The sequence below is a fragment of the Mustela erminea genome, chromosome 11, assembly GCF_009829155.1.
Source record: "Mustela erminea isolate mMusErm1 chromosome 11, mMusErm1.Pri, whole genome shotgun sequence".
Lineage (NCBI taxonomy): Eukaryota > Metazoa > Chordata > Mammalia > Carnivora > Mustelidae > Mustela > Mustela erminea.
Genome location: NC_045624.1, coordinates 70,304,647 through 70,328,385, shown reverse-complemented (window position 1 = coordinate 70,328,385; position 23,739 = coordinate 70,304,647). Strand labels below are relative to the sequence as shown.

The 23,739-nt window shown below is 35.4% G+C and overlaps 1 protein-coding gene across 2 annotated transcripts in view; it reads left to right on the top strand.

Annotated features, from left to right (window-relative positions):
* VPS50 (VPS50 subunit of EARP/GARPII complex) overlaps positions 1-23,739 on the top strand; it is a 128,965-nt gene that overhangs the window by 79,100 nt on the left and 26,126 nt on the right. For both annotated transcript variants that reach the window (XM_032304437.1, XM_032304436.1), the window contains 5 exons: positions 3,343-3,433; positions 6,812-6,988; positions 9,769-9,887; positions 11,851-11,957; positions 22,728-22,849. In XM_032304437.1, the coding sequence (XP_032160328.1) occupies positions 3,343-3,433; positions 6,812-6,988; positions 9,769-9,887; positions 11,851-11,957; positions 22,728-22,849 (616 nt within the window). The remainder of the gene's footprint in view (positions 1-3,342; positions 3,434-6,811; positions 6,989-9,768; positions 9,888-11,850; positions 11,958-22,727; positions 22,850-23,739) is intronic.

The following is a 23,739-nucleotide window of genomic DNA, read 5'->3' as shown; positions in this document are numbered from 1 at the left end:
CAAGTGAATAAACGTCGTATGCTAGTGTCTTGGAAAAAAAAAAAAAAGAACATAGATGTAAAAATTCTAAACAGATATTAGCAAATTACATTCAATGATATCTAAAAAGGATAATGACATCACAAACAGTAATAGTATAGGAGAAAAAGGTTAGCTGAATATTTAATATTAATTTAATTTACCAGTTAGCAGAAGATAGGGAAAAAATCCCATAAGGATTATCATAGTAGATGAAGAAAAAAATTTGATAAAAATTCCACCCTGTTTCATAATTATAAGAAATCATGCTTGTAATTTTTACTTTCAAATTATGGCCTTGTATTTAAAGTGTGTGTCTTACTTTGTTGTTGTTGTTTTTAAATCCAGTCTGATGTATTTTGTTTGAACTAGTTGGTTTTTTTTTCCTGTTTCTATTTAATGTATTTATTGGTATAGTTGTGTTTAAATCCATCATATTGCTGTTTTATATCTACAAGTGTTAATCTTTTTACATTTATATTTTGTCTTCCTTTATTTTGGATTGATCATGTATATTTTTTAGTTTAATACTATTTGGTTTCTCAGTTAGCCTTTTAAAAATAGATTCTTTGAAAAACAATCTGAGGGGTTTGAAGTAGCGGGGGGGAGGTGGGAGGTTGGAGTACCAGGTGGTGGGTATTATAGAGGGCACGGATTGCATGGAGCACTGGGTGTGGTGAAAAAATAATGAATACTATTATGCTGAAAATAAATAAATTTAATTAAAAAAATAGATTCTTGTAGTGGTTACTGTCTTTTCAGTATGCACCCCTATTCTGTTATTGTTGACCATAGGTTAGTTTAGTGGAATAGTGCAAGAACTAACTTTGTAACTGCATTTATCTTTTCTTACACTTTTAGTGTTTATATCATATGCTTCCACTTTCCATCTTGTTTCCTGTATACTCTTTATCCAGAGGGTTCACTAAGCTGCTTTTGTCTGTGAGTTGGTGCCTTTTATCACTGTAATAGTTTTATATTATTATGTAATAAATGGACATGAGCTTAACAGCTTAAAACAAAACCCATTTATTATGTCACAGTTCTGAGGTTAGAAGTTTGGATCAGCTTGTTTAGGTGCTCAGCTTTTAGGTATTTCACAGGGCCAAAATCAAAGGACCAGCAAGGCTGGTCTCTGATCCAAAGACTTTGAGGAGGAATCCATATCTGAGCACATTCAGGTTGTTGGCAGAATTCAGTCCTTTTTTTAGGACTGAGATATTTTCATGGTGGCTGTCAGCTTGGGAACATTCTCAGCTTCTAGAAGCTTCTCTCCAGTACTTGTACATGACTGTTTCCAAGTTAAAAGCCAATAATGACACATAGAGTTTTCTCATGCTTTAACACAGACAGGGGGATTTGACACAGACACAGAGAAAGAGATACACACAGAAGAAAGTAATGAGAAGACTGGCAGAGATTAGAGAGCTAAGACCACAAAATGCAGAATGGTGGTAGCCGCCATAAACTGAAAGCTGCAAGGAATAGATTAGATTGGTAGATGATGTGAGAGGGTAGCCCTGCTGACACCTTGATTTCACTTAGTGATACTGGTTTCAGACTCTGGCCTCCAGAACTATAGGAGAATAAATTTCTATTGTTTTAAGTCACTCCATTTCTGGTGGTTTGTTACAGCAGCCACCGGAAACCAATACAAAGTGGAATTGCAGGGTTAAGTGGTAACTTTATGTTTAACAATTTGAAGAACTACCAAACTGTTTTCCAAAGTGATTCTATCATTTTAAATTTCCATCAGCATTATATAAGGACTCTTAATTTCTCCAAGTCCTTATAGACACCAGTTATTGTCTGTCTCTGATGATAGCTATCCTAGTGGGTATGAAGTGATGTCTCATTATGTTTTTGACTATTGATACTCAGCATCTTCTTATATGCTTATCGGTCATTTGTCTGTCTTCGCAAAAATGCTTATTTAAAGCCTTTGCCCATTTTTCAGTTGGGTTGTTTGTCCTTTGTTGTTGAATTGTAAGAGTTGTAAACGTTTGTGATTTTAGTTCTTGCATTAGGTCTGTGGTCCATTTTAGTTATTTTTTGTATATAATGTGAGATTCGGGCATAATCACTTTTGGGATACTCTTAGCCATTACCTCTTCAAAACTGCTTCTGTTCATTCTATGTTCTCCATTCAGTTGTGTGCATACTAGATATTTTGACTGTCTCATTTATCTTTTATGATCTTTTCTGTTGCTTCCATTTTTGTTTTCAATTTGTGCTTCATTTTGGATAGTTTCTATTGATCTGTCTTTGAGTTCATCGAGCCTTTTCTGCTTAACCAATTTTTAATTTGAGGTAATTTTTTTTTTAAGTTACAGAATGATTCTGTTTTTGTTTTTATTATTGCAGTTGTTTGAACTTCTCCTTTCTTTCATTTTGTACATGTTTTTTCTGTATTTTATTTAACTTAATTATAATAGTTATCTTAAAGCTCCCTTCTGTTAATTCTAATGTTTGAAGCAGCTTTTGCTTTTTTACAGAATTACCCATTTATTACCTCTTTACTTTAGAAATCTGAATTTTTTAAAAAAATCTAGGTTTTGTGTTTAGCAGGTTAGTAGTAACAATGAAGCTGTTATAAGACGGGGAAAAGTAGGACAGGCACTGACCATTTATTTCCTGGGTCAACTGGAAGGAAGTAGTGACTTTTCTGGAACTGCCTATACAATGTACTGATTACTCAAGATAGATAGTAAACCATAATAGCATTAAAAAAAGAGAGAAGATATCAATGTGATGTAAGTGATTAGTGCAGTGCTGGCTCTGGAAGTGCTATACTTGGTAATTTAATTTGTAAGTGCTGTGTAGAGATAGGCCCTGAGCTAAATATATTTAGAAAGTGATAATTATCTTGATCTTGTGGCTTACTAAGTATGATTAAGATCTTTGCTATTTAGCATAAAGCATTTATTAGTATTAATGATCTCATAAACTTTGTAAATTATTCCTCTGTTTTTTGGCATTGATAAATGATTAGCTAGGGATGTTTTAAGTATGTGAGTTGGGGAGTAGCTTTTAGTTTCATTCCTTAATAAAAATATCATTTCCTGTACATTCATTATTTTTGTAATATAGTAGAGATATTATGAGTTTAGTAAATATTTGAGAGTTTTTTTCTCTTAAAGATGATAAAACATTAACAAGTAAAATGTGTTTGCTTTGTTGGTATGAATAGATTCTCAAAGTTGATTATGATTGTGATGATTATTCTATAATTAATATTTTATTTTCTTAATTCTTGTGTACAGTGGACTTTTCCTCTAACTTCTTGGAGTGTTTTTTTTTGTTTTTTGTTTTTTGTTTTTTAAGAACACGGCTTGATGAACTGAGAATGTTTCTAGAGAATGAGACCTGGGAGCTTTGTCCAGTGAAGTCAAATTTCAGTATCTTGCAACTTCATGTGAGTGTCTCTTAGAAACAAATGCATCTATCTTTTATTTAGTTGTCTTAAAAAAAACCCAGATATTAAAAAATCTTTTATAAAATCATTTAATTAAAGAATAGCACCTTTCTTTCCTTGCTTAAAAGTGCGTAATAGCCACCTTTTATGGATGTGAAAATCTGTATCTTTTTACAAATTCAGTTTATATACTTGAGGAAAACTCTTTTGCCTAATCTTTTTCTTTTGATTTCAGAAAGAGATCTGCTTTATTTAAATTTGGCAGAAAATTAATCAGTTGTATTTTGATGGTCTTTAATGAAAAAGCTTATGTTCGCAGAATGCTTGAGATTTTTTGTCATTTCTTTTTTTTTTTTTTTAAAGATTTTATTTATTTTTTTGACAGACATAAATCACAAGTAGTCAGGGAGGCAAGCAGAGAGAGAGGAGGAAGCTGACTCCTTGCTGAGCAGAGAGCCCCATATGGGGCTCGATCCCAGGATCCTGGGATCATGACCTGAGCTGAAGGCAGAGGCTTTAACCCACTGAGCCACCCAGGCACCCCTGTTTGTCATTTCTTAAAGGAACTAAAAGGTTTTTAATTTATGTTGCAACTCACAAATGTGCCTGTAGTGAGACAGGGCTTCAGAATTAAAAGCGGCATTTACAAAATATACTCTTAATTAATTTTTATTAGTTAACTAGTTCCTTGAGTCCTCATAGGATATGTAATCTGTGAAAATATTAACTGATTTGTTTTCCCTTGGTTGAAACAAATTACACATGAATACTCCTTGTGTGACAGATGATGTCCTACAAATACCAAATGTCAAAATACAATGTAGAAACTTAGGTCCATGTATAGAAGGTCCAGTATGTTCAGATGTTCAGATTTTGCCTCTGGAAGGAATAGCTTTCTAGAAATAATTTTCTTATTCTAGATAAATATAAAGAATACATGATTAAAAGTCTTTAACAGGCACAGTCTTTGTGCTTATATTATATAATAGCTTTCTTACCCAGCTCTATCATTTTCCTTTCCTAATGTGGAAATACTAAATACACGTCAATTAATAAATGCTTTAGGGACAGCAAAATTAACAATGATTGTAACATTGCTTTAGATCTTTCTTCCTTCCTTCCTTCCTTTCTTTCTTTCTTTCTCTCTCTCTCTCTCTCTCTCTCTCTCTCTTTCTTTCTTTCTTTCTTTTAGAGAAAGCTAGCATGTACCGGGGCTGGGGTGTGGGTGGAGAGACAGAGGGAGAAGGAGAGAGAAACTGAAGCAGACTCCACTCTGAGCTTGGAGCCTGACACAGGACTCAGTCTCACAGCCCTGACATCATGACCTGAGCTGAAACCAAGAGTCGCATGCTCAACCAATTGTGCCACACAGGCACCCCAACATTATTTTAGAATTCTTAAATAAGGTGATTCCTTAATATTATTTAGAATTCTAACATTGATGTTAGAATCCCTATTTAAATAATTTTATTTGAATTTTTATTAATCATCAAATTATGTCTGTGTGTATGAGCACGTATACTTGGTGTAATTACCGTTTTTTTCAAGATACATTTGAAATATTTACGTCCCAGTGAGCATTATCTCCTTTAGTTACTTTGAATTTTACAAGATTTTGCCTATAGTAACAATACCGTATTATGCACTTAACATTTTTTTAAGAGACCAGATCTTGGAGCACCTGGCTGGCTCAGTCAGTGGAGTATACAACTCTTGATCTTGGGGTTGTGCGTTCCAGCCCTACATTGGATGTGGAGATTACTTAAAAATAAAATCTTTTTTTTTAAAAAGAGGTTAGATCTCATGTTAAGTATTCTAGCAACAATTTTAAAAAGTAGTTACTTTGAAATTATTCACAACGGAGATAGTGTTCTCTTGACATGTGTTCCTATAGATCTGGTTTTAAAAAAATCATTAATTTATAGTCACCCCTTGTTTAGAATTATAAAAATAATGGCATCATTTTTGAGCATTATGATGGATCTGATTTAATGTGTAGCTGCACTTTAAAAAGAAAATAAACACATCACTTGAAATTTAATAGATGTATGTAATTTTTAAGATTATCTTCGAATATGAAAGATTTTTAAAATTTGAGATTAATATTAAAAAGATCAAAAGATATAAGAAAAATGTGTACCAAATATTTGTAAAAAAAAATCAAGAATTTTTTTTTAAATTTTATTTATTTATTTGACAGACAGAGATCACAGGTAGGCAGAGAAACAGGCAGAGAGAGATGGAGAAGCAGGCTCCCTGCTGAGCAGAGAGCCCGATGTGAGACTGGATCCCAGGACCCTGGGATCATGACCTGAGCCGAAGGCAGAGGCTTTAACCCATGAGCCATCCAGGTGCCCAAAAAAAATCATCAAGAATTTTGTAATTCAAAGGAACTTTATTATTTTTTTTAGAAGATTTTATTTATTTGATAGAGAGAGAGAGAGAGTACAGCAGGTAGAACGACAGAGGGAGAAGTAGGCTCCCCACTGAGCAAGGAGCCCAATGCGGGTCTCGATCCCAGGACCCTGAGATCATGACCTGAGCTGAAGGCAGACACTTAACTGACTGAGCCACTCAGGCGTCCATCAGAGGAACTTTAGAGATTATTCCATCTCTTCCACTAATAAGCAATGTGGTCTTAAACTTGGCACTGACTCCCTTTGGACTACTTTGGTTTCCGCATCTGAGAACAGCTCTTTAGTTTTAGCATTGTGGTTCTCATACTGGAGGTTGACTCTCTCATTTTACTGATGAAGAAATTGAGGCACAGAGAAGCCAGGTGACAGTCCCAACATTATATAGGAAGTTAATGGATTAATGGCAAATCTTAGGTCTAGAAGACCTATTATCTGACCTCGCTGTGTGTGTCTGTGTTGTCTACCTCCAGGTGTATGAAAAAAAATAAATGAAAGCTTATGGACATCAGCATAACAAAGAAAGATTCTGATGTCTGTAAAACGTATAATTAATTAAATGGTGCAAACATATTAATTATTAATATTGATTTATTTTATTGTGGCCTTTTTATTGCTTAAAACCATATTTTCCTGGGTCTTTGATGCTATGTTAAAATTTTTAGAATTATTCAAATATAAATTATTTTCAAAAATTTTCTGTGCAGTTCTATAAACTAAGCCAAGAGTAACTTGATGCAGATAACACTTTTAAAAGTGATATCAGCAGCTGAGTTGTCTTTAGGAAAACTTTTGAGCACATATTTTCAAGTTTGTGCCTTCACACAGCTTCCAAGATTTAAAAGTGAGTAACCTGAAGAATCAGGATTGATTTTTTTCACTAACTACATTTACATTGATGGAATATGTTGTGTACCTGAATTTTAGTGTTGTTGCTAAAAGGTATCCTTTTTTTAATGTCTAGGAATTTAAATTCATGGAACAGTCACGTTCCCCATCAGTTTCCCCTAGTAAGCAGCCAGCCTCAACATCCTCAAAAACAGTGACCTTGTTTGAGCAGTACTGTAGTGATGGGAATCCGTTTGAAATTCAGGCCAACCACAAAGATGAAGAAACAGAAGATGTCCTGGCTTCTAATGGGGTATGTAGTGTTCTTAAAACATATTTTGGAACATAAGTTAGATTTTCTTATTGAAAAGTGTTCTACCCAGTGAATTAGCTAGATTTATTTATCCATTTAGCACCCACCTTCCTACCTATATGCTTATATACCTGTGTTACCACTTGTACAGTAATGGCTTTACAGCATGCTTTGTTGAAAATGTCCTTTTGAAAAATACATTTGGGCTTTATGTTTACTTTGTGCTCCTGTTAGGTTGCTGTGTGTTCTTACTAGATTGCTAAATTGGGTAGGGGTATAGTTTCTTCACTGCTTATTTCTGTGATTCATTGAATAGATGGATGAGGGAATAGATCATCTGCATTTAGTTCTCAGCTTGGGTATCCGAATCATTTTGTTCCAAGTCCCTTTACCTGAGAGAGGGTAATGTCTTACCTGGTTACCCAGCAGGGATGTTTTTTAGGATTTAGAAGTACAATGTTTTAACACTTTGAGTAGCTCAAAACACACAATATAAACTTCAGGTTGTGTGAGTTAATGGAAAGGATTTGAAGGAGTTGAATGAATATCACCTTTATTATTTATTAACTGTATGGCCCTTGCCAATCTATTTTACCTCTGTGACCCTCAGTTTCCTATATTTACAATGAGTGAATGTTTAGTTCACAGTTATCTGTGTTTTTACAGTATTTAATTTGGATGGGTCCGTCTGATCGTCATTTCCAGAGGACCCTGTATGATTTTTATTTTAGATTTGATGAAGCTGAAGTGAAAACTGTTCAGAGTTGATGAAAATCTGTTGAATTTGTGTATGTATTTCAGTTTTGGCATTTTCTTTTTTGTTTAGTGAAGATACAATTAAAAAAAATATTGCCATAAAAGTAAGTGTTATCATGTAGAAATTATTTCATAGTAAGCCATATTTACAGTTACAATTTAGTGATTCTTATTGATCCTTTTCCTCTCTAAAGTACACTAAACTGGGAGAATTAAAAGTCTCTTCAATATTTTTAAAATAATATATCCATCTGTAATGGTGATTTGCTAATTTAAATATCTTATTATTCTTGGCAGTTGTGTTCTATAAAGTCCCTCTGAACACTGAATTAACAAATACAGAACCATTGTTCTGAGTGAAATACAGGATTAGGTTCTTGTGAACCTTTGTTCACATTTTCACCAACTAATCAGTGTATAACCTTGTTTTATTGGGGTTTTTGCTTGAAGGCATCTAAATTAATATACAGTATTGGACATTAAACTCACAGCTAACAGCACTAGAATTCCTGCCCAAATGAAGCTTATCTAACACATGTATTTTTGCCATAAAACATATTACAGTCTCGCACTTAGGAACACTAGGCAAAACTTTAGTCCTACATTTAGGAGCCTTTCTAAATAGGGAAATCACCATCAAAAAAAGAACAATTTTTTTTTTTTAAATGTGGCACTAGACTATGAAAAGTACATTTGTTAAGTAAGCTGAAGCAAGAGGGTAGAGCATCACCTTGTTTGCACTCAGCTAGGAACGTGCATGTTGGATAACTCAAAAGTTTCTGCATACTCTGTACATATCCATGACTGACTGTGAAAGTGTCACTAAGTATTAGTGTTGGGGTTACAAATAAAATTTGACAGGTACAGAAATTTGCAAAAATACGGAATCCTCAAAAATAAGGCTCTCTTGTACTGTGGAATCACGAAGCTTTTTGTATAGCCAGAAGAGCCTGCTGTCTGTGGATTCCCTTTCTGAATGTTATCAGGACAACAGTGTGTACAAGTGGATGAGAATGTCTAGAATACTTGTTTCCAGTTATTAATGTGTGATCTACACATAAGTCCTTGAAAGTCAGGGTCCACATCTTGCTATGACCTGTCACACTGCTTTAAGCTCTCAAAAAATAGTTTTTGAATTAGGGGACCGACTTCCTTTCATGTTGTCTTCATATTCATCTCTTCAACTGGCATGAGGGAATAAAACTTTGTTATAGAATTGCTCTGAAGATTGAGTGAGAATATTTATGAAAGCACTTAGCACTTAACATTCAAGAAATGTTAGCCATGATTTAATCATATTCATTTATAATATTAAGTGATAATGCTGCTGCTGCTGCTTTCTATCCTGTGCATGGATGCCACTGTCCCCCCATGCTGGCACAGGGCCATGTTGCCATAAAGATTGTGACAGTGTTAGGAAGTCACCCTTCCTCTCAAGAGGAAATCTGCTATTTTCATCCTTGCTCTCAGTAGTCCCTCAGTGCTCAGTGTGATTTTCTAAGGCTCCCTTGGAATTAAATCTCATCATAATGAATTAGGACATTAGCATGTGTGTTATAAGAGTTTATTACACTGAATTAACATTTCCACAGTGCCAGAATTATATACTCAACCTCTTTATGGTGAATTAGCAAAATGGAAATAAGTATATTGAAACCACTTGGGGGAAGAGAAGAGGTTTTTTTTTGGTTGTTGTTGGGGTTTTTATTTGGTCAAATGTACACTCTTTTCCTCTCGTAAAGGCATAGCATGATATTTGTGTTTGTTTGTCTTCTTTTTATAGAGATTTGACTTTTGGGGGAGAAGTCTTTGTAGGCATAAAATGTTTATATTTTCTTTTTTTTCTTGGATGAAGAAGAAGTAAATGGAAAGTTAATATTCTTGATAGCAAAATTAAAGATGAGTTATTAAGAACTTTCTTCCCTAAACTACTTCTTAAAAATTGGATACTCTTACTGTGTTGAAAGACTCCAAGAAAAGTTGGCTGTTCATACTCATTGTTGAATATACTGTGTTTTCTTCAGTACGAATCTGATGAACAAGAAAAAAGTGCTTATCAGGAGTATGACAGTGACAGTGACGTTCCTGAGGAACTGAAACGAGATTATGTGGATGAGCAAACAGGTGATGCACCTGTGAAAAGGTAAATGTTCTTAGATTGTATGGTATTTCATATTGTATGTTATGCATTTAAATAAAGATTTATTTAAATAAACCTTTTTAAAGGTTTGGAAAAAAACAAAAGTTAAACATTTCTTTAACTTTTGATGTCATGTGACAAAAACGTGTATGTTTTAAAATGATTGCTGAAAGGTTGGAAATGTAGTTTTTTCATATTGGGCATAATCAAAGAGCTCTTAATGTAGAGAGCAGTGGTTTTTGCAGAAAAACAAACTTCTAGTTTATACAATCATACTACCTTTGGCGGCAGTTCCAGCTTCACATAGGTTAGAAAACCTCAAGGAGGAGAGTAGTTATTTGTTTTGCAGGGGGAATTCCTCCTACCTCAGTCTCGTAAATACAGAAAGTCTCCACTCATCTTTCCAAGGTCAATTACAATCACTGTTTGGGCCTTCTGTTAAGGTACCTTCATCTTCGTTGTTTTGTTTCTGTCATAAACTGTTCTCTTCAAAAACTATCATAATTACATAAGAATGTTTTGTCGCCTTCTCCCTCTTAATGGACCTGATTCTTAAATGTAAGTGAGTTAATTTCATGACTAAGTATCAGACATTTAGTGACCACAGATACACATAATTTTTAATGATAGATTTAAGTATATTTTGCCCTACCTTTTATCCCTAGTAAGTACCTAGTAAATTCAAAACCCTGACTGATACACTCTCCTCAGAAAATGAGCAACTCATGTGATTGTAGATATTTGAATTGGAAATAATTGTTTCCATTGGTTTTCATATATGTGTGATATTTAAATCCATCTATGGTCCATTACGAACAGAATAGAACTGATTTGTTGGACTTCTTCATTGGGTGTTATGGGTCTACTCTGGCTGAAAGAAAACCTCCGATTGAAATGAACATGTAAGATAGTATCTTCTGGTATATGTGTATATATTTGCATTTTTGGTAAGGCTATGCAGACAGTTACCCTCCTAAACTGTCCTAACTTAACCACTCACTAAGAACTATGAATAATATAAACTATGAGCTTCGTTCAGTCAATTAGTATCAATTCCAACTTCAAAGTGTCTCTTGAATTTTCAAAATTTCTTCTATTTCACTGCTACCATCCAGGTTCATGCGAAAATCATCTCTGTGTCAGATTATTGGCACTGCCCTCTGACTTTGGCTTTCTGTCTCTAGTTTTGTCCCCCTCCTCATCCCTCTTGGATGCAAATTTAGGTGTTTTTTTTTTTTTCTTACATGCAAATTTGTTCATGTCATTTTCCTGATTAAATTTTCTTTCAGAGTTAGGTTCATACTCTTTAAGTTTGATTGACTTAAGTGGTCTGGCCCTTCCTTACCTTTTTTCCTATCACTTTTCCCTCAGTCCACTCATTCTCCATGTGAACTCTTTCTGCTTCTCTGAGCACACTCAGTTCTCCTACTTCTGACCTTATTTTATATTATCCCCCCCTTTTTTGTGTACTTAACCATATATCTTCAATTTTTTCCTTGAACCTGGTGTCCTCCCCAACACCAGACTCTGTCATGTGCCCCTATACTTTAGATATTAGATTTAGATTCTAAGGAGAGTGTTTTTTCGTATTTATAAGTCTGAAATCCGAGTACTTGGTACATTTGATATATAGTTTCCCTGGAACCTCTGGGTTTTTTTGTTTGTTTGTTTGTTTGTTTGTTTGTTTTTTATTAAGTGACACAGCTTCTTTTAATGGTTGATAATGACTGTCTTAGAATCAAAGAAATACATTATAGTACTTTATTTCTTTGCTTATAAATCTCTCTTCCACTCTGGACTATAAGCTCTCTAAGGACAGGAGGATCATCTCTATAACCCCACCTGACACATGGTAACAGTTTCAGTAACTAATTAGTGAATGAAGGATAGATCCTAATTGGAATAGCTTACTGATTTACTAGTTGACAACCCTAACTGCAACTCTGTTTTGTTTTTCCATATTAAGCGTTTCTAGAGAAACTCTAAAAAGCAGGAAGAAGTCAGATTATAGTCTAAATAAAGTGAATGCACCCATCTTAACAAATACAACATTGAATGTAATAAGACTTGTTGGTAAGTAGCCACCTTTTTAAAAAAACATTATTAGTTAAATTAGTCTACTTTTGTTACTTGTTGGGGCTTTGATTGTACACTCCAGTGCCTTCCACAAGGAAGGTTTTAAGAGTGTCCTATGTCAGTACTTTTCATCCTAATTGTTCAAATAGTGTAATACCATCATTAATGTTAGTTTTTCTTTTTCAGTTAACTGCTTAGTATTTATGTTTTCTACTTTTTCTAAAAATCCCAATTAATTGAAATGTAATGAAAAATTTTCTATGTAAGTTGTAGGTATATGTAGGATGACGATAGTGCCCATTTTACATTTACACAATATTTTGTGCTTAATTGTTTCATTGATCTTCACAATCTTCCTGTCAGATAGGCAGAGTGAATAGTGATCCTCTGGCATTTTCAGACACAAGAGTTCTATAAGCTAAATGCTCACACCATAGGAAGAGTTGTTTTTATTACAGATAAGACCTTTATTGATGATTTTGTAGAAGGCAAGTAACATGAAGAAATGCCATTTGAAATATTTAGGTTTGAAAACGATGTGGAATTTTTAATGTCAGTATTTCTGCATTTTATATGCCATCTTAACCTTTATATCTCACAAGTAAGTCTGTACATTTGACAAATAAGTTATAGAGATATCTTTTCAAATTAATTAAGTCATCTATACCAGTCAGGAATTTTAATGTGTTCTATTAAAAAAAAAAAAAAAAACTCTGTATTCTGTGTATATGGAGATGATAATGTCCTGCTGCCTGGTTTGATTACTCTTGGCTCTGATAAAATGGTCTGTGTTCTTGAAGATAATTTCTAAATTTCATTAATGAATAGGATAAAGTAGACAAAATGTTTCTTAGAAGTCCCACTTCCTTTAGGAAAAATAGTGGAAAAGAAGTAATGAGTTGGAAGGAAAAGAAAAAGGATATATTTTCATGACACACAGAAAAATGACAGATTCTGAAAAGTGTTTTTTCGCTAGTCATTGCCAGGGAAATTAGCTTTTCTTCTTTATCCAAGAGAGCTAACTGAACATAGCATCATGAGTTACTGTATGGAATTTATAGAACCAAAACTTGAAGGGTTCTGAGAGCTCATCTGGTGTAAATTCCTATAAAACTAGGATTTGCCTAATGCCCCTAAGTTGTGGTGGCCAACTAGCCTTTGTTTCATGTCTCATAGTCTTTGGATACAAATTATTTTGCAAGACTACTCATTCTACTATTAAACTGATTTAGTTGGTAGAAATCTCCTCCTTATGATGAACCAGAATTTCTTTTTCTCTGTAATTCTTTTGGTCTCAGTTATATCTTTAAAAGCAAAAAGAGCAAACCTGTACTTTGTTTTCCTGTTCTTCCCTGTGGTGACTGTTCAGGTATGGGTGGTAGTTACACTGTCCTTCTTCCCTTATGCTCCCCCAGTTCATTCTTCAGGGTTATTGTGCTCATTTTCCTTATGTGGTTCTCACAGATAAATATTCCAAAATCCTGGTCGTCATCCTCAGCCTTTTGGACTCACTGTAGTTTTTGGTTTCTGAACACACTACTTGAGATGTAGCTTAATGAATTCATCTTTTGCCTGGTTATGTTGCGGTAACAAACCGCCCTAACACCACGAAAGTTGACATGATGCATATTGGCTCCTAATCACCTTTGTTCTGTTCCATGTGTCATCCTGAGATGCAGACTGAAAAAATAGTACCAGTTTGGGTCATGGGGGAAAGAGCAAGAGCCAAACCATGTTATGACTCTTAAGGCTTCCACTCTGATGTGGCATCCCGACTTTTTCTGGCAACTCACGCTTGACTGTTGGAGAGAGAAATACACTTCTGCCCCAGGGAGGGCACTACAAGTTCAGGGCATTGGATAAGGGCATTGGATTCCTACAGGGAAGGGGAGTGGGTAGAGATAATTGGGGAAAATAGTATTGTGAACCCCATGGGAGTGGTAGTTTATAATTTTTATCTCACCTAGTTCAAAAAGAGCTAGAGGTCGTCATGTTACTTTTATTCTAAAAGACATATATTTAGTAGCATCAAATCAAATATAAGACTAAAACAAAATCGAGGAGGGGAACTAATGTTTCATTCAGTTAAATGGAGAGAACAAATGCAAATCTTCACTTCTTGGTAGACATAAGAAACAGTGCATTCTGCTCTTCTCATTATGCAAGAAGGGGATTGAATGACAGTAGAAATGTGCTCTTGGTGCTAAATTCAGAAGTCAGTAACACAAATTCTACCTAAGGATTACTCATAGACATAGTGGACATTGTTTTCTAATAGTGGATTTAAGTAACTGAGAAAACTTGTATTATGCACCTTTGGTATGTCAACCCTATAAAGTAGAACAGTCCTGAATAAAACCTTACTCAGTGAAGAGAATCTCACCATTGTAATTTCAACCTTTGCCACCACCAGATCTTTTATTGGAATTGCAATTAGGTAACAATGCCTAGTATGCTTTTAACTCTCAGGTCTTCCCATTTAAAGATGGGATTAGGTGCTTCCATTATTCCCTCCAATAGACTTTTATGCCTACCACTTTCTCTCCCTTGGAGGTCTTTATCTTCAGTTTGTACATATTCATAAAATAGAACTTTGAGAGAACCACTCACTAAGGGGTCTCCAACCAGTTAATGCTATTCTATCCCCTGTTATTGCATTGAGGTGCTTGAAGATAATAAACTGGCAAAGGTAATGTCTCTTCTTACAAAGCCAGAAGTACAGTTGGGTAAATAAGATTGATTAATTTTGGGTGCCCGGGAAGATGAAGGAACTAATTATTCAGTAGTTGGGAGGCACATTTCAGAACATTAAAGGCATATTTAAAATGTCCTTTTCAAGTAGTATTTATTTGGCAGGTAATTAGGAGAGATTAAACAAAAAAGTGTTAATGGGGCTTCCCAGCCCCAGGTGGTACCTAAATCTGTTAGGCCCAGGGAGCCCTTCACAAGTGCAGAGAACTAATCAGAATGCTTGCTTGTGTAAAGAGAAAATTCTGTCAGCCTGACAGTTTCCTGCAGACAGAAGCAGAGAAATTTTAAGGAATGTGTCTCATCACTGAAATAGCCTTGCTATTCAAGGTTCTCTCTCCTGGAGGCAGCTCGCACATGAGTAGATATGATAGGTCTGAGAGGGGCAGAAGATAGGTTGCCAGAATCCATGCTTGTAAAAACTACAGACCATAGGACAAAATTACTACTTTAGCAGCTGAAAAAAAAAAAAAGACACCAGCACATCATGCATCCAGATTTAACATAAAACCAGAATAAAGTTATCTTTTAAGAAACTTGATATTTTCATATGCAGTGTTTAAGAAAAAAATTTATCATTGTTTAATTTAGATTACATTCCTATATATTTGTTTTTCTAAAAATACTTACATTTTATTGGTCATTTATAGGTAATATTTTTAAACAATTTTAAAACCCTTTCTGAGCTGGTAGCTGTATATACAATATGGTATTTTGAGAGAATGTTCCAAGAAGTGTTATCCTTCAGTACAATGTACAAGAAAATGATATTAGAGATGTGTGGGGGGCTAATATAGAATATACAAACAGTAATAAAAATAAATAACAGAAAGCAGTGATAGAATAACAGAGTAAAATGATAGAATAAAAGCTCTCAAATGGAATAAAAGCTAAGGGCTTAGGTAACAGACATATTGATTTTTTACTCTGGTCCTCACTTCATTGTTGAGTGCATTTTTCTAAATTGTTTGAACTGAAAAATAAATAAATAAAAATAAATTGTTTGAGCTGAACTGACTTTTCCTTCCTTTCCTTTATGCCTCATTTATAGCATGTCCAGTTAACTTTTATGTGCTATTTATGTCCAATAATGATGTCTCCGCTTAGTGTACTGTGATAAGAATAATGAACATCCTTCCAGCTTGGATTCTGTTCTTGCTCTTCCCTGTCAGATTCTCAGCTCCTACAGATGAAAACATCTGGAGTTGGAGTCACCTTTGCAGCATATAGAGCATCTAACCAAGCACTTTTCACTTTCGTAGGTGCCCAGTACATTGGACTGACACACCTTAGTTTTTAACATCCTGACTATTGGAGAAACATCTTTTCCTCCTCTCTTGTCCTGATCCACAGCAGAGGAACACACACTTACAGTGCCTTCTCTGTACTCTTGTATTTACTCCTCTGCAGAGGTGTGGGGGCTCACTAATTGAGTTCCCCCGGGCCACCTTTCAGGGTGTGACCCCGGTTCTCTGTGCCCCCTGCTAATGAGCTGGGTAAGACAGGCTCACTGTTCCTCTAGGTTGTGGTTCTCCTCTGTGCTGTTCGTTGGTTGCTTTCCCTCTGTGGCTTCTCCCCATGAGAGTTCTGGACTCACAGTCCAGATTTTAGGATAATAGTTTAAACAGTGCTTCCCTTGTGAAGCTTTTCCTCAACAGGTTTGGTTTCTTTTACATAGCACTCTATACTTCTCCCTCATTGCATTCATCGTAATTATAATTACTTAAAAATAACAGCAGTAGCTAAGATTTCTTGCTCCCTTGCTAAAGGCTTCGTAAACACTTTGTGTGCATTTTCTTATGAATTCTTCACAGTACCCTTTTTATACACCAAATCATTAAAGTCCAGAGATAAATAACTCGCTTAATGTCATGCCAGCTTCTAACTGGTAGAACCCAGATTGTCTGATCCTAGAGCCAGTAAGTTCTTTTCATGCTTCACAACCAGGAGAGGAAATCAGGAAAGTTAATTCTTATATCCAGGCGAAGTTCAGAGAGGTTACAGTATAGGTTGGAAGCAAGAATAAGAACTTCTCACTAGTGATCATTTGGGAGGAGGTTCTTTTCTCAGTTATCTTGAGGCAGGAGGGAAGGGGGGCTTGGAAGACAAATTCACCAAAGTAAAGCCATTTTGCTGAACACAAAAAGTCAGTAGGTCATGAAGAATCATAAGATCAGACTCATGGGAAACCACAGGACACACTCCCTCAGGCAATAAGAGCCACACAGCCTGGACATGCTTAAAATTGCTCCTATCCTTAAAATTGCTTCCATAACCTTAAGATAATGGAAAAACCAACTGCCCAATGTGAATGATGAACCCAAAGTTAAAGAGTAAACCCCTCTCTTTACCATTAGCTAACTTAAATAAAACTTACAAAACCCTTCCTTAGAGGCAAAGTGGGGGTCCTCTTCCTCACCAGGTAGGAAAGACTGCTACCTTGCTTATGAAGGAGTTGCTTTCTTACTTCTATGCTTAATCTTTGTCCCTTCCTCTGAAGGGCTTGCTTCTGAGTTCTTTCTTCCATGAAGCTGAGAGCCCTTTTTGCAAGGGGCCTGAGGCCCTCCCTCCTGGAGTGTTGGCCAGTCTGGCGTCAATCTGGGTATTCCTCCCTATTCTCAAAGCACACTGTGTCCACTCCTTTCCCCTCTCCTCTCTAGGGAACTCTAGAAGGGAAGAAAGGGAAGGTGAAGTGCAGCTCAGTGAACCACATCTTAATCCACTGGCCACGTTGTTTTGAACCAGGCAGGCTAACTTCAGAGCCATGCTGTACTTTTTTTTTTTTTTAATTTTTTTGTTTTTTATAAACATATATTTTTATCCCCAGGGGTACAGGTCTGTGAATCACCAGGTTTACACACTTCACAGCACTCACCAAAGCACATACCCTCCCCAATGTCCATAATCCCATCCCCTTCTCCCAAACCCCCTCCCCCCAGCAACCCTCAGTTTATTTTGTGAGATTAAGAGTCACTTATGGTTTGTCTCCAATAATCCAATCAAGAAATGGGCAGAGGACATGAACAGACATTTCTGCAAAGAAGACATCCAGATGGCCAACAGACACATGAAAAAGTGCTCCATATCACTCGGCATCAGGGAAATACAAATCAAAACCACAATGAGATATCACCTCACACCAGTCAGAATGGCTAAAATCAACAAGTCAGGAAATGACAGATGCTGGCGAGGATGCGGAGAAAGGGGAACCCTCCTACACTGTTGGTGGGAATGCAAGCTGGTGCAGCCACTCTGGAAAACAGCATGGAGGTTCCTCAAAATGTTGAAAATAGAACTGCCCTATGACCCAGCAATTGCACTATTGGGTATTTACCCTAAAGATACAAACGTAGTGATCCAAAGGGGCACGTGCACCCAAATGTTTATAGCAGCAATGTCCACAATAGCCAAACTATGGAAAGAACCTAGATGTCCATCAACAGATGAATGGATCAAGAAGATGTGGTATATATACACAATGGAATACTATGCAGCCATCAAAAGAAATGAAATCTTGCCATTTGCGACAACATGGATGGAACTAGAGCGTATCATGCTTAGCGAAATAAGTCAAGCAGAGAAAGACAACTATCATATGATCTCCCTGATATGAGGAAGTGGTGATGCAACATGGGGGCTTAAGTGGGTAAGAGAAGAATAAATGAAACAAGATGGGATTGGGAGGGAGACAAACCATAAGTGACTCTTAATGTACTTTTTTTTATTAAGGTAATATTCTCACCGTAACACAATAAATAGTAGAGAAGAGGTCATGATGAAAAGCAGCATTCTCCCACCCCAGAGCCCTCCTGCCACTAGCGTGCAGGAAGTTTCTTGGTCTGTTTCTGTTTACCTTTCTTCTAGTTGTAATTTCTCAAAAAAGGGTGATGAGCAATAAATGTTTTGAATTCTTGTTGGTCTGAATATGTCTGTATTCTGCCTTTTCTCTGAATGGCAATTGAGCTATGTATAGAATTGTAGATTAAAAATTATTTTTCCTTAGAAAGTTGAAACCTCTAGTATTCTATTTTACTGTAGATGAATTTCTTTTTTTTCTTTTTTTTTTTCTCTTTCTCTGAAAGCTTTTGGTGTTTATTCCCTTGATATTTCAGAATTCTCTAGTGATCTGTCTAGGTGTGAGTTATTTTTCATTAAATGTGTTGGGTAGTTCATGACCCTTTCAGTCTGAAGGCTCTTGTGCTCCTCAGTTGTGACTAATGCTACTATTTATTTGATGATTTCCACCTCCCCATTTTCTCTACCCTCTTTATTCTTTGATTTCCTGTTGGTCAAATGTTTAGATTGGCCCCTTCCTGTCTCCCATATTTTCTGTAATGTTTTCCATAGTTTTGTCTTTTTGCTGTACCTTCTATAGATGTCATTTTTTTCAATTATTTTCTTTAATTTTTAATTTTAAAAATCACTTTTAAAATCTTCAAGAGTCCTTCCATATTCTCTGTTTTTCCCTCCCATATTTTTCTGCTATACTGTTTTACATAATTATTATATATATGTAGCTTGAATTAGTTGTTTTCTCTGGGATCAGCTTTTCTTTTTGCTTTTACTCTCTGAGTTTTCCTCCTGGGCCTGCTGATTTTTGATGACCTATCCATATCCAAAATAGAAGGCCAAGGCAGCTGTGGTGCTGCCTGGGTGTCCCCTGCTGAGTAATGAGAGCTATGCTCTCCCTCTCCCTGCCCCCTTTCTTCTCAGTAGGAATCCTGAGAGTGGACTTTGTAAAGAGCATGGCAGGGCTGGGTGGATTTACAAGTAGTCTTTACCTTAAGGGGACAGATCCTCAAATTTCTCGAATTAAGTAGATTTTCATCTGTGGTGCCAACATCTACCCTAGAAGCCTTCATCTTTGTAATTTATTATTTTTTTAAGTTTGCTCCATTTTTTTGTTTGGTTGGTTTCATATATATATATATAAAATATATATATATATATATATATATATATATATATAAACCAAACAAAAAATATATATATATATAAAATAAAATAAAATCTTTAAATATATATATTTAAAGATTTTATTTATTTGAGAGAGAGAGAGAGAAGGAGCAGGGGAAAGGGGAGAGGGAGAGGGAGAAGCAGACTCCCTGATGGGTGGGGAGCCCTATGTGGGGCTCAGTCTCCAATCTGGCTGGGATCATGACCTGAGCTGAATCCTGAGTTGAAGGCAGAGAGGCTTAATAGACTGAGGCACCCAGGTGCCCCTGTTTCCTTCTTTTAGAGAGAACTCTAAAAATTGTTTTGTTTTCTTTTGTTTCTGTCTGTGGGAACAGCCTGGCAACCTGTGCTCTGATGTTGGTGAGGGATAGTGGTAGAGGAGGGCATGCTGACTGGTAGTTTATCCCATACGTGGGCTTCAGATATCCATCCTTTTTCAGCTGCATTTCTTGTTTGCATCCTCTTGCTTTGCCTACTGAATCTAAGCAATAACCATCCTACAAGAATAGCTTTCACCTCCTTCATGGTCATCTTTGCATTTTGCCATCAGTCTGCTCCCATCTCTTCTCTGTCATCCACACAGGGGTTGGGACACCACAGCATGCAGGTCGAATCGCTTAGGCTACCTGTTTTTATAAAATAAAGTTTTATTGGAACACAGCTATGATCATTTGTTTGTATGTTGTCTGTGGCTGCGTTTGTGCTACAGAGGCAGAGTTGAGTGTTTGCAACGGAGGCCAGCAGAGCTCAGTAGTTGCCACAGCATGCAAAGCATAAACTCTGTGCTCTGTTCCCTTACAAAAAAGGTTTGCCAACCTTTGGTTTAGAAATTTTTTGAAATTTCTAATTTTCTGATCATGCCTGCTCACCTTTACTTCCTCATCCCTTTCTCTTCATAAATACAGGCTTAATCCACTGTAAAATTGCTTTAATTCCGTAATTCTGAGGAGGACCATAAGCGTCCTCAGGCCTACGAAAGCCTACTCTGCCCTCATGAGCTGGAGAGACAGAGTTCCTATTCTTACACCTTTTAATATGCCAGCAGCCTGATTATCAATGGCTGCCTTCCTTGTGCGACCTTTTAAGGTGTGAGAGCAGAGACTCTAATTCCTTGTGTCTTAACAAAAGCCAAGGACATAGTAAGACTCCAGAGAGTCTTTGTTGAATATTAGATGAATAAATGAATATAAATATGTTTAAAAATTTTTTTAGAGTAGTGGGTTTTTAATCTAGTTCTTTTTCTTTTGAATGCAACATTTAAAATAGCTTTTATCTGTTAATAATTCATTTATATATTCTTTAAAAATAATTATATGAACAATGGCTTATCTTATTATTAATAATGGAGAGAAGCCTTGTGTTCTGGATATTTATCAATGCAGATATTTGCATTCTACCTCATTTTACTTATATCTCTCTTTTTTTCTTTTACAGGTTAAAATAATATAACACAGTATTTTTTTCTTTTTTTTTTTCCCCACAGTGTCACATTATTTTATATGTATGTAGTTGCAGTTTAAAAACTGTATGTTTGTGATTGATAAAATATCTGCTAGTGAACCAGAATGTTCTAGGAGCATAATTTTCAAATATTTTTCATTAGTGATTTTTTAAAAATGTGTGAAATAAAAGATGATTCTGAAACAATAGACTTGTAAATAAGAGTAAGAATAGAATCTGAGTTGGAATGGTTTCTACTTTTTGGTATGTATATGTGTCTTCCTGACTATCTGAGTATTATTTAGAATCATCGCTCATGTAAATTAAGACAGCTGTATGGAGTTCTTAAATAATAAAGAAATGGTTTTGCTAGTAGACATTTCCATTAGAGTAAATTTGTCATTTTTTTTCTACTGCAGTTAATGTGTTTCTCTTGAGTCATGGTGTCTTCAGTAGTACCAATTTAAAATTTATAACAGTTACATTAAGTAGAGCGAGCACCTGAATTATTTGCTCATTTGGAAATTAGGCAAATGGCCTGTTTTAACATCTTGTGCAGAAGAGCATTTTTTTTATGGATGTGCTCCTTTCCCTGTTATTTCCCATAAAAGAGAAACACAATTAGGGACTTGTTATTATTGTTATTTGATTCAGCCCATCTCCCATGTACCCTTCAAATACATCAACAAATTTATAAATGCAGAAATTTTGGTTTTTAAATTTCTTTTCCCTAACTGTATCATATGTTTAGAGAAAAGAGATTGTAATATTAGCATCTCCCAAAGAAGGGACTGAGGAGGACATTTTCTTAGCACTTTGAGAGTACTGAGCTCTTGAATGCTATAATGATAAAGAAATGTCCTTGGGGCATCTGGGTGGCTCAGTGGGTTAAGGCCTCTGCCTTCGCCTGGGGTCATGGTCTCAGGGTCCTGGGATCGAGTTCTGCATTGGGCTCTCTGCTGAGCGGGGAGTCTGCTTCCCCCTCTTTCTGTCTGCCTCTCTGCCTACTTGTGATCTCTGTCAAGTAAATAAATAAAATCTTTAAAAAAAAAAAAAAGAAAGAAAGAAATGTCCTTGACCTCTGACACAAGATTTCACAGGGCTAGGATTCAGGGGAATAGGAAGTGCCTTCCATGTATCCTTTTTCTTGCTTTTTTACTTTTGCTGTGTGTATATAAGCTTATGGGGAAAATGCTTTATCTCAAGTACATTGTCTTTTGTTTTATTATACCTAAACATTTTTGAGAAAATTATTTTAAATGGAATCTCCAAGAATGTGGAACTGTGTTATGTGTTTGGGCAGTGTCATTTATAGAGGAGCACAGATTCCATGAATATTTGACAAACAGTAAAATATAATGATATAAAAACATTTTTATAGGTAGTATATAGATCCTGCAGTTCTTTCCAAGATGATGAACCTGTTCTGTATCTGTGCTGTCCAGTATTGTAGCCACTGGCCACTAATGATTACTGACTACTTGAAACACGGCTAGGAACTGAGGAATGTAATAATTCATTAAAAATATATGTATTGGTAAAGTGGTTTTTTAAATTGTCTCTTTATAATAATAGACTGATAGATTTTAATTTTTTTCTAAATTTGATTTTTTTTCTTTTCAGGTAAATATATGCAGATGATGAACATTCTTAAGCCAATTGCCTTTGATGTTATCCATTTCATGTCTCAGCTATTTGATTATTACTTGTATGCAATATATACCTTTTTTGGTCGGAATGATTCAGTAAGTCACCTTTGGAGGGAAAGTCTGTTACTTATAAAATTTATTTATTTTTAAAATATAAAGGTTTTCATTCTCTTCATATAAAATACACAAATAATATTATTTTGAAAATTATCCATCAGAAATCTAACAAACTTATTGCTATCACCTTCTTGTCTACCTAATTACCTTATTTATATATTAATTTTACTTCAAAATGATAAACATATTTTATGTTATTCAGAGTTTTGGCAGAAAAAGTGCAGCATCTGTTTTTAACCTTAACATATTTTGGCAATGAAAAATGTGTGGGTTGCTTTGTTTAAATCTGGCCCAGTGTATAATTACTGCACAGTAAATGAGACATTTTAAATATTGGCTTATAAATCTTAGCAGATACTACTACATCAGAAGATTATGGAAAATATTTATTAAAATAATTGAAAACCTTTGAACTGAACCTTCTGTGTGCTACAGAATTACTTCCTGTACCACCTTTTTGTGTTTCTGAAGCTCTTATTGATTTTATCTTTCCTACTCCTAAAGAGAACAACACAATATTAGGCAGGTAACTTATCTGCTATTTGGTAATTATTATGTGGCTCACCTAGATATTTTATAGATTTCTGTGTAAAAGGATATTGTTGGGTCCTATGACTATATCACAATGCTGATTTTTCACATAATATATTTTGTATCTTTTTAAAAACGTGAATTTTAATGGTAATTACATTTATTATATAAATTTTGTATCCCTGCTGTAATATATCAAAGGCATTTTTAAAATACATTTTATTTATTTATTTATTTAAGAGTGTGTGAGTATGGGGAGGGGCAGAAACAAGTAGACTCTGTGCTGAAGCCTGGAGCCCAACATAGGTCTCAACCTTATGACCCGAGCCAAAAGCAAG